This window comes from Chiloscyllium plagiosum, unplaced genomic scaffold, assembly GCF_037043375.1.
Source record: "Chiloscyllium plagiosum isolate Xiang-an unplaced genomic scaffold, Cpla_swu_hap1 HiC_scaffold_25, whole genome shotgun sequence".
Classification (NCBI taxonomy): Eukaryota; Metazoa; Chordata; class Chondrichthyes; order Orectolobiformes; family Hemiscylliidae; genus Chiloscyllium; species Chiloscyllium plagiosum.
The window spans coordinates 10,086,326-10,098,437 of record NW_028270163.1 but is presented as its reverse complement, the minus strand read 5'-3'; the positions used below and the strand labels follow the sequence as shown (position 1 = coordinate 10,098,437).

The following is a 12,112-nucleotide window of genomic DNA, read 5'->3' as shown; positions in this document are numbered from 1 at the left end:
AGTCCATGCTGCAGATCTCCACTCCAACACCATCCCAAACCACTTTCCATTGTAATGTTAGCAGCTGGAAGCCAGTTTTTAGACTACCTTGCTCACATAACAATAAGGCAGCAGATTCCCTAAATTTTGATTGCAATGAATCTATATAAGAGGTTTCACTGACAAGTTACCAACCCTCTGGTCATTTTCATTATTTAGGAAAATAACATTTTGGGCTACATTATGAGCATACTTTGGTGCATAAAATGTGGTAAACATAGCACATTTGAGAAGAACAAGTGATTTTGGACTCAGGTTCCCAAAGCTCTCTCTGTGTTTACTCCCCTTGCGTCTGGGTCTGTTGCAGATTAATACATAGAGATTGAGAGGTTGATTGCTATGATTATCACCCACCATGCTCTTATGAAACCTCTACTTACAGGAGCTATAATAAAATGAGGAAAGCCAGTCAACAAATGAGCATCATGAAGTAGAAAGGAATATTAACTCAAAATAAATTAACTTGTCCCTGCTGTATCTCACCTAGGTCCCCAAAAAGTTCAACTCCAAGAGCTGCAAATATGAAAAACAGCAGCATGAACAACAGTCCGAGATTTCCAACCTGAAAGAGACAGAAAGATCATGAAGGATTCTTCCACTGGTGAACACTTGTGGTACTCAAACATGGAATGGCTTCAGATGGACATGTCATTTTTTACTTCTGATTTATAACATTGGTATAGTCACACGTGGTATTTTTGTTCAGTTAATGCTACAATCTACTACCCTGAAAATCCTTCAACTAGCATTCCAGAATCAATTATGATAAATACACTTTCATTCTGGAGGGTTCAAGTTGAGACTATAGACCAGAAGCTTCTGATTAGAATATCTGCTGTAATATATGTAAAGTGTTCACATGACATTACTTTTTAATTTCAAAGGAAGCATGAATTTGATTTAAAAAACAGAACATTTTCACGAGTCATTAATTAATCAGAAGCTGACATCACAAAAGGTAATTTCAACCTGTAATTAATATTTGACTGAGCTGCCGAAAAAACAGAGGATCAATAACATTTGCATGAAGTAACACGACTCAGTCATTTTACAGTTTCATCAAGTTTGAGATTATGGAGAGAGACAGATGGCATGCTTTTGAGATGTTAGGACAAGCCCACCTTCTGGGGAGTGTGGGGTGGGGGGCATGGAGATGTGAAAGTTTCCATGGTACTCTTTGAACAAGAGTTGGGGAGTTCATCCTGACCAATACTCATCACTCTAATCACAAAGAACGGAATCATAGAATCTTTACAGCAGAGAGAGAGGCCATTTGGCCCATCGAGTCTGCACTGACCCTTTGAAAAGCATTCAACCCAGACCCACCGCCCCCTTCCTTAGCTCCTAATCCTGCATTTCCCATGGCTAATTCACCAAGCCTGCACATCCCTGGAAACTTTGAAGCAATTTAGCATGGCTAATCCATCTAACGTGCTGATCTTTGGATTGTGGGCGGAAACCAAAGCACCAGAGGAAATCCACACAGACATAAGGAGAATGTGCAAACTCCACACAGTCACCCAAGGCCTGGAATCGAACCCAGATCTCTGGTGTTGTTAGGCAGCATTGCTAACCACTGCGCTGTCTTCAGCAGTCACTCCAATCCCTTCTTGTCATTTGGTGCACTTCCCTGCTCTTGAATCTCATCAAGGTGGTCCCTAACAGGTACAAGTAGTAAGCAGGAGGTTGAGGCACTCATATATCTCTGGAAAAGGGACACACAATTAGTAAATGTGAGGCCTTCCTTGAGTGGTGGCAATCCACATGACCAAGACAGATTACCTGATGACACCAACATTCGTGGAGGCTTGATGTACTCAATTGGCACGTTTCTTTCATTGTGAAAAAGAATGCATTTCAAATAGTCATTCAGGATCTGTGAAGCACTTTAGGATAGCTAGCAGTTGTGAAGGTAATTACATTCTGCAAGCAGTTTCTTTCTTTCTTAGATCAAAGTGTTGCAATGCACAGAATGCCATTGAATTGGAAAGTGTTGAAGTGTTGAAGTTGTGGGCGGCACGGTGGCACAGTGGTTAGCACTGTTGCCTCACAGCGCCAGAGACCTGGGTTCAATTCCCGCCTCAGGCGACTGACTGTGTGGAGTTTGCATGTTCTCCCCGTGTCTGCGTGGGTTTCCTCTGGGTGCTCCGGTTTCCTCCCACCATCCAAAGATGTGCAGGGTCAGGTGAATTGGCCATACTAAATTGCCCGTAGTGTTAGGTAAGGGGTAAATGTCGGGGTATGGGTGGGTTTCGCTTCAGCGGGTCGGTGTGGACTTGTTGGGCCGAAGGGCCTGTTTCCACACTGTAAGTAATCTAATCTAATCTAAGTCAAAAAGAATTGCCTAGGTGGAGTTAGTTCTGATTTTTAAAAACCTGTATATTGTTGTCCTTGTATGAATTTAATGTGGGTGGAAAGGGTCTTGTGTATCAGCTGGAAAAGTGTTGAGAATCCCATGACATTTCTTTTGGGGAAGGTCTGTATTGACATTCCTGGTGTTATCTAAATGTAATACAAGTGAAGTTACTGGAAGATCATTTACACCTAAACCAATGCTTAGAGGACAGGGTAATGTCCAGGTACAGTAACTAGAATGCAATATGACAAGGCGCCTGTAGTCACGTGATCACATCCAGGTACTTGGCTATTTGCATCATGAGCCATTAAAGGGACATCACTTCAAAGGTGGTAGTACACAAGGCCCACTACATAAGTGCTAATCTGGCACTCAGTGGGGCAGTTGTGAGCATTCTTCAGGATCAAGGAATCTGGACTGGGGGTGGAGATGAGGGAGGGATATCCTAACTGCCAACAGTTGACAGCCAATCAGAAGCCATGGAGATGAGAACAGCTGCTGGTAATGGAGCCACCCGCGGTCCAGGAGGAGACAGACCACAGGAGAGTGATGGTGGAAGGGATTGTGGGTGGGAATCATGGAAATAAGGGGAGGGGGATTGGCACTGTGGCCCTCAGTGAAATCTTCCCTTCTTGATGCCAGAGCCCTTGCTCAGGCACTGTGTGCTTCTGACCCACTCTCTCCCTCCCATTCTCAGAAGCTGGCTAACAACCCCAGTAGAGTTTGCTATTTGAGCTTTCTGTATGATGAACCTCCCCCCCCCCCCCCCCCCCCCCCCCATTGTTAGCTGAATACCACACAGGGTAGAATGAGATCCTTCAGTGGTATTAATTACCCACTTAGGGGCTCCAGCTGGTGATTGGGTGGGAAGGCTCAGAGCTAATCAGGGCAGAAGCAGGATGAAGACAAGGTCCTCAGGTGTGACCTTTCTGTCCGAAGTGAAAATGTTCATGTCCAAGTGAAAGCGGACCATTTACAAGAACAAATCACTTGTCCAAGTTGCAGGAAGAACAGGGCATGCAGAAGTAAACATTAAAGCAACTAAACTGCTTCTGATTTCTTAGTTTCATACAGTGCTTTATGAATCAGGTTATTTCATTGACGTCATTCTCACTAACTTGTGCTCCATTCATTGGCTGCAACTCAAAATGCAAATTTCATACATTTTAATGCCTTTTTTAATTTGCAGAACATCTGAATAAAATATCTAATTAAAGAATGATTACATGGTTCTACTGAAGGTGCAGCAAATTTTCCGTCTGCCATATTCATATACTTCCAAAGCTATAGGTGATAGCCCCCAAACTGTCTACAATTTATCTGACAGTCACCACACCATCAATTGCCCTCTGCATTCAACATTAAATACCATCTTGATGGTAAAGTCTTTCAGCCCAGTCACCTCTGTGCCAAAATTAAGAGATGAGACACATGTGATGTATTTGGATGAGTGGGACTGTCGTTGGCTGCTCTGCACCAGATTTTCAAGCCAAGCTCAACATCTTCAATTCTGCAGACAAAAGACTTGGCCTGTCATTGAATGTCATACAGTCACAGAGTTATAGAGCTGTACAGCATGGAAACAGACCCTTTGGTCCAACTTGTCCATGCCAATCAGTAGCCTAAATTAATCGAGTCCCATTTGCTAGCATTTGGCTCATATCCCTCTAAACCCTTCCTATTTGTGTACTCATTCAGATGCCTTTTAAATGTTGTAATTACACTAGCGTCTACCATTTCCCAAGGCAGCTGTTCCACACGCTCACCATCCTCTGCCTGAAAAAGTTGCCCCTTCAGACCCTATTAAACCTATGCCCTCTAGTTTTGGAATGTTCTACCCTGGGCATCAATACCTTGACTATTCACCCTATCCATGCCCCTCATGATTTTATAAACTTCTACAAGGTCAGACCCCAGCCTCTGACGCTCAGGAAAAAAGTCACAGCCTGTTCAGTCTCTCCCTGTGGCTCAAGCTCTCCAACTCTAGCAACATCTTTGTGAATCTTTTCTGCACCTTTTCAAGTTTAACAACATCTTTCCTATAGCAGGGAGAGCTGAACTGAATGCAGCATTCCAAAAGTAGCCTAATCAATGTCCAGTACAGCTGCAACATGTTCTCCCAACTCCTACAGTAAATGCACTGAGCAATAATGACAAGCATACCAAACACCTTCTTCACTCTCTGTGTACGTGCGACTCCACTTTCAAAGAACTATAAACCCGTATCCCAATGTCTCTTTGTTCAGCAACACTCCCCAGGACCCTACCATTAAGTGTACAGGTCCTGTCCCAACCATAACTCATACCAACCTGGACCTGGTTGGTGAAGTACACCATCTATTGTAAATGCCAGTAGAGAGACTCTGGAACATGTTGAGCATTTTCCAAACCTTGGGTGACCTTCTCTCTCAAAAGGCCACTGTAAGACCACGAGAGAAATTCTACCAGCAGAGCTGCTGCTGCACTTGTTGGATTTAATGAGAGAATTGTTGACCAAATGATCACGTCCTTCTTGAAGCCAGCTCTACAAGCATTCAGGCAAACTCTTGCAAAATCAATTATGTTGGATTGTACATTGAGGAAGGTTGGCTGAAAAGCATCTCTTTTGCAAGGATCTTTTTTCTGTTAGCTCTCAGAAGATCAATGCTCAAGGGGAGGAGAAAAGAAATGCTACAGAATACTCTGAAATTTCCCATAAAGCAGAGCAGCATTGATATTAATGACTGAGGGGAGCACGACCAACCATTCAGAATTGTTGTAAAATAATTCAGCAAGCATCACATTCCCAGTATAAATGCTGAATTAAGACAGAGCAATAGTACAGAAGGAAAGAAAAGGATGGAAGCCTTAACTCTGGAAAAGGAAGGAAATCCCACTGCCTCATGGAACATTCTGCCCCATGTGCCCAAATATCTGTTGATCACAAATCAGCCTCTTCGGTCACGAGGACCCTCAACAGATAAACCCGACTCTTGTACTGAAAATTGAATCAGGCTGGGGGGATGAGACAATTAAAATCCTCACTTCATCCAGTTTGAGAGGCATAGGAAAGATGTTGTTAAACTTGAATGAGTGTTCAATGCCAGAGTGTCAGTATTGAGTGAGTGTTCAGTGTCAGTGTGTGTCTGTGTTGATAGTCAGTCATAATTTGAGTGTTCAGTGCCAGTGTGCACCAGTACTGATTGAGTGTTCAGTGCCAGTGTATGCCAGCATTGAAACTCAATGTTGAGTCTCATTGTTGAATGTCAAAGTGTCACATTTTGAGTGCTGCAATAATAGCCCCCATGTAAACCCTGCCGTCGGATTGTGTTAATGTTGGGCTGTATTTCCGAACATGTCCTGTATCAGGGTCATAACACTGGGTGAGTTATGTTGGAAGCAGTGATCTCACAACTGTAAACATTCCACACAATTCCACACTCGCTGACATGGCCTAAGCTGTGAAATTACAGCATTGTGCTTACCTGCGGTAGAGCCTGGATCACAGTGTTCAGCAACGCTCTCATCCCCACTGCCATCTTCAAGAGCTTGAGAACTTATTGGGGATATAAGTAACAGTTATACATACTACAAAAATGCAATGTTGCAGATATTTCCTGGCAATTTGCTCTGGTGTTGCAAGCAACACATTGCATCTTCTAATAATGTTCCACTTTAAATGATTCAATTAATAACCCTTATTTGATGCAAATGCCAAGATCCTTGGATAGGGTTATGACATCCTTCTGCAATTCAAGACAAAATAGTTATTCCTTCAAGCCAGTCGGGTGCTGGCCTTTTAAGGAATTCTAACTTTATTCAGTACTCAATATTTGAGAGTGTGGTGCTAGAAAAGCACAGCAGGTCCGGCAGTGTCTGAAGAGCAGGAGAATCAATGTGAAACGTCGATTCTCCTGCTCCTCGGATGCTGCCTGACTTGCTGTGCTTTTCCAGCACCACACTCTCAATGCTGATCTCCAGCCTCTGCAAACCTCACTTTCTCCTCAGTACTCAATATTGTTCTAAATGAACAACCTGAATACAGCAATCTCTGAGGGAACATGATAAAGGAAATAAGAGAGGCAAAGAGAAAGTGTGAGGAGAGACTGGCAGCTAAAGTAGAATGGAACACAAGAGTCTCTCAAAGGCATACCAATAATCAAAAGGAAGCTGAGGGGTGAAGACCTAACAGGAATCTGGACCAGGAGACTGAGGCTGAGATATTTGCATCTGCCTGATATAGAAGGAGATACTGCTGAAGTCATAGTGAGAGAGGAGATTGTCAAAATATTGGACGGGTTAAATCTTGATAAAGAGGAGGTGTTAGTTGGTGATAAGTGAACAGTATCGTATGGGTTGCATCCAAGAAGGCTAAGGAAATAAGTGCGGAAATTGCAGAGGAACTGGCATCTTCCAATCCTCCTTAGATACAGGGTGGTTTCAGAAGACTGGGGAATTGTAAACATAATGCTTATGCTTTAAAAATGGATGAAAGGATAAACCCAGAACTTAGGCTAGTCAGCTTAACCTTGGTGATGGGGCAGCTTTTGGAAATGCTAATCTGGGACAAAATCAACAATAACTTGGGAAAAGTGCACATTAATGATAGAAAGCCGACATAGATTTGTTAAAGGCAGAGTCTGGGAAAGGGCTGTGTAGACAGTGCTTGTCATTGGAGCCTAGGATCAGGCAGCACCGTTCTTCTGGGACCAAATGAGAGAGAGAGAGAGAGAGAGAGAGAGATTCAGAGCCCGTCTCTGATTGGAGAAGCAGTTGGGAAGGTGGATTCACTGCAAGGAACTAGGACTGCTGATCTGAACTCAGGCTGGGCGTGGGGGCTTGGTGGGGTGACAGCGTGGGGTTGGTGCTCAGTCAACGCAGATACAGGGACAGTTTGAGTCCAGTCCAGGAGGGGTTGATGTGTGAGTGCACATTTTCCCAGAGTTTCTCAGGGTAAGCAGATGTTGGTGACCATAAGACACAGCAGCAGAAATTAGGCCATTCAGCCCATCAAGTCTGCTCTGCCATTCAATCATAGCTGTTAAGTTTCTCAACTCCATTCTCCTGCTTTCTCCCCATAACCCTTGGTCCCTTTGACAATCAAGAACTTATCTATCTCAGTCTAAAATATATTCAATGACCTGATGTCCACAGCTTTCTATGGCAATTAGTTCCATAGATTCACCACTCTCTGGTTGAAGAGTTGGGATGTCCAGCAGAGTTTCCTGTTTGAGCTGGTGGCAGGGAAGGAATGACATATTGACTGTACAAGGCCCATAGCCCGTCAGAGACTTCCTCAAGATCTTTTGCTCCCACCACTTCTAGATTTATTTCCCTACCCTGCCACCCTGCTCCCTTGGCCTAACCATCCTTGCCACCACTATCTCCCAAGGACCCTTATCTTCCCAACCCACTCCAGCAATTGTCACTGTTGGAGACAGGCTGGAGTCCAAATTGGCGATACGATTTGGAACAGCATGGGTTCAATTTCCACACTGGCTGAGATTTCATGACAGAGTCTCCATCTCAACTCTCCTCTCACCTGAGGCATGGTAACCCCCAAGTTAAACTCACCAGCAGCTGCCTCTGTCTAATGAGAGAGCAATCCTATGGCCTTCTAGGACCATGGCAGCTTTAAAGCTTAGGAAGTGGACAACAATTATAACCAATAATTGACTAATATTTTTATCTGGCAACTCTTGGGTTGCAGGGAGATGCAAAACTGGGCTCCCAAATTTTGTGTCACCTGGAGAAAGGATCCTCAACAGCAACAACCTTGCTGCAGGTCGGTGTCTCAAATATGTAAGTGACATGTTTTGGTCGGCATGGACTGGTTTGAGCCAAAGGGCCTGTCTCCATGCTGTAGGATGCTATGACACTACCCCTGCAATTGGAAGGGTAAGGTTAATGTCAAAGGAGTAGGAGGAAGTCTCAACCTAATGTTTTATCCCTGGTGTTTAGTACAGAATTGCTGGGCCATCATCTGTAACAATAACATCGATTATGCCTATTCATTTTGTGGCATAGTCTGAAAAGATTGTTTCAGCATCCTGATGATGTAATCAGCTCTGGAGTGAGTGCTACTGGGGTATTAGACCAAGTAGGGCTTCATCGTATTGTCTGACCCTAATCTATTGTCCTACAGCAGCAGGGACTGTTTGGCTCGTTCCTCCTCAGCTGATTCTTTGAAATGCTCATCTGATTAGACCTGCCCTGCGATTTCATTTCCTTCAAGTATTTATCCAATTCCTTGATGAAAGTTGCTAACGGAAACTGCCTCTGCCAATGTTTTAGACAATGCATTCAAAATTACAACAACTCAGAGTGTAAAAGTCAATTCCTAATCTTTGCATCGGCTCTCAACTCACCTAATCTCCACAAACACACGCCTAAACCACCAGGGACTTGAATTTTTTTCCATCCAAATCGAGTTTTACTTAAACTGCAGGGAATAATGAAGAGGTGAATACCAGTTTTACTGACCTCTAGCAATGCGGAGAACTCTCATTATTCTGATGATTGTAGGGTTGATTGGTAGGGAAGCATTCACTTCAATCTCTTCAAGGGTGATCCCCATAATGGACAGCAGGACAATAGCTAGATCAAGCTGGTTCCACCTGTAGATAAACCATAAAGGAGGTTTCACAAGCAATCTTCAAAACTTAGGAGCTATAGTGGCTTTGGGAAACTGCCTTTGTCCTGTGGCCATTTCAAAACTAATGTGCTTTTGAAACTCAGAGAGCAGTAAGTAAGCAGAATAATAAGGAAACACATTTTAACATTTAGATTATGTCTTCGTTTTTCAGGGTGATGTGGCATTATGATATCAAGTACCTAGATGTTTGACACCTCTAGTTAGCGTCATCAAAACCTGATGAAATATTAAAGATTTAGTGAATTTCCTTGATGGTTGTAAGATGCAGATTTCCCTGGCAAGACTTTGAGGGGAGAGTTTTTAAAATCTCCAACCTTAGCAACATCACGTTGAGGGCTAAAGAAGTTTTATTTAATCAATAATAATTTTAAATGCTGTCCAATTTCCACATGCAATATTAAATTGATCACAGTCTATAACACAGGGGATTTGACAAAGTATAAAGAGGCATTGATCGATCTGATGTTTTAGATGGTTATGTGCTTTGTTGTAGACAAAGACTCTGTCAAAATCTCCTCCAAATTTGAAGATTTCAAGAAAGTGCTTTGCAAGCTGGTTGAACATTAGTTTTAAATAAGTTAATATGTGCTGTAGCATCAAAGAGCTGAGATTTGTTTGTTATATAACTACTGGCAGAAGTAAATGAAAGCAGCAATTCTACAGCTTATTGTGAGTGTGCACACTTCAAACCTTTAAATGTTCCTTCAAAATTGGCACTAAGGCTTTTTATTTAAAATAAGTCATTCACATGATGAGGGCTTCACTGCCTAGGCAGCACTTATTGCCCATTCCTAATTGACCAGTGGGCAACTGAGAGCCAACCACTTTGCTGTGGGTCTGGAGTCACATATAAGCCAGACCAGCTAAGAATGGCAGTTTCTTAAAGGGCATTAGTGAACCAGACAATGTATGGTCATCATAATATTTTTAATTCCAGATTTTTATTGCATTCAAATTCCAACATCTACCCTAATGGGCAATTGAACACAAATTCCCAAATCACTACCTGGCTCTCTGGATTATCAGTCTCAGTAGTGGCAATACCATTAGGCCATCACCACCCCTTAAGGCTAATGATAGGTTGGAGGTATTCCAAGATTTAGGCCTCAGTCAACTGGAGACAGTGAGCTGTCTGACTTCAAATGGGAGGTGCCCTTGCAGCTGTCCTGAAATTCAGTCCTGGTTTAAGTATTGGATGGCCTTGGTTGCTAACAATGTAAATCCAGGAGGGGGAGCATGATCATTCAACAAATCTGCTCTGGGATGCTGGTAGAGCACGCCTCCTTCTGACTGCCGAATGGCAGAGGAGGAAATTTGCCTTGACCTCTTAGCACTCCTTTTGTTCTCTAGCCCTGTAAGTTCTATCCTTACACTGTAATTCGAGTCATGTGTACACCATAGATCCCAAAATTTGCTGATATGAACAGGGCATCTACTGCCTGAAACAGGTAGATGTTTTTAAGCAGCAGAGATTACAGTGTCATTGATTGACAGGTTCTCGTGGTGCAGTGGGGGTAGTATCCCTACATCCAGGTCAGGAGTCAAGTCCCACCTGCTCCAGAAGTATGTCATAATGTCCCTGAACACATTGATTAGAAAATATCCAGGTCATTATTATTAACAATCTAATTTAAAATGAAGATGCTGGAAATCTGAAAAAAAATTAGAAATTGTTGTAGAAACTTAGGTCTGGCAGCACCTGTGGAAAGAAAGCAGAGAAAAATTTCAAGTTCATTGACCCTTCTTTTGAACACTGAACTGTCTATTGGTCACAGTTTGAGGCCATTGTCACCTCATTGGAACATTTGGGTTATGAGAAGTTAAACTGCTCCTTACTTGATGTTACAATGAAATGGGGGCCTGAATGTTATAGACAAACCAATTGGAAATCAAGGGACTCACGACCTGTTGCAATCGCTATATCTGCGTTTCTGAGTCTATGACTTGGACAAGCAAATGGATGAAGCCAAGCATGATGCGTCATGCCATCCTTACTGCAGAAAACTGGTTGATTGTCGGATGTTCTAGGGGACACGGACTGTGACTTGGGAGAGGGTGTGGGCAGGGATAGCCACTTAGGACAAGTAGAACAGGGGAGGGATGGCAAGGGCAGGGCATTTAGACCTGAGAGGAGTGGGTGGCATTACAACCTGAGTAAGGCGGAGGAGACGGGGCACTGGCACCTGCATGGTGACAGGGCAGGGGCATTGGGACCTGAGTGCATGAACCTGCATGCATTGACACCTGAGAAGAGTGGGTGGGACTGGGGCCTGACTGGAGACTGGGGGAGTGGGGGCAGGCAGGTGTATTGGGACTTGGGTTGGAGGAGGCAGGGGCATTAGGAGTTATGGGGAGGGCAGGACCTCTGGGACTTGGGTTGGGGAGGGCAGGGACATTGGGACTTGATTGGGGAGGGCAGGAGCATTGAGATTCGGGTAGGGGGCAAGGGCATTGGGACTGGGCTTGGGGGGCTGGGGCATTGGGACTTGGGTTGCAGGAGGCAGGGGCATTGGGACTTGGGTTGGGGAGGGCAGGGGCATCGAGATTCGGGTTGTGGGGGGGGGCAAGGGCATTGGGACTGGGCTTGGGGGGGCCGGGGCATTCGGACTTGGGTTGGAGGAGGCAGGAACACTCGGACTTGGGTTGGGGAGGGCAGGGGCATTGAGATTCGGGTTGGGGGGCAGAGGCATTGGGACTTGGGTTGGGGGGCTGGGACATTGGGTTGGAGGAGGCAGGGGCATTGGGACTGGGGTTGGAGGAGGCAGGTGCATTGGGACTGGGCTTGGGCAGGACCTTTGGGGCCTGGGTTGGGGAGGGCAGGGTAGAGTTCGGAGGGGTCAGGCCATGTGCATTGGGTGAGACTGGAGAGATGGTGGGGGGAGGGGCAAGCTGGCATGTGGAGGCCTGACAGGGGGAGACGTGGGTGGGGCAGTTGGGTCTTGGAGGGGGGCATTTCCTTCCTCCCCTGACTCACTCCCATCCCCTGACTCTCCGCAGCTTAACACCTTTCAAAGGCACGTAGCTCAGTGTGCGTGCGCAGTCCGGTACTACTGGCTGACGTCACACGCACAGTCACGTGATGA

At 44.7% G+C, this 12,112-nt stretch overlaps 1 protein-coding gene across 8 annotated transcripts in view; it reads right to left on the bottom strand.

The window, feature by feature from the left end:
- The window catches only part of cacna1g (calcium voltage-gated channel subunit alpha1 G), a 611,364-nt gene that overhangs the window by 52,972 nt on the left and 546,280 nt on the right, over positions 1–12,112 (bottom strand). For all 8 annotated transcript variants that reach the window (XM_088000446.1, XM_088000447.1, XM_043714394.2 and 5 more), the window contains 3 exons: positions 8,858–8,991; positions 5,860–5,930; positions 523–601 (listed from right to left, as the gene is read on the bottom strand). In XM_088000446.1, coding sequence (XP_087856572.1) covers positions 523–601; positions 5,860–5,930; positions 8,858–8,991 — 284 coding nt within the window. The remainder of the gene's footprint in view (positions 1–522; positions 602–5,859; positions 5,931–8,857; positions 8,992–12,112) is intronic.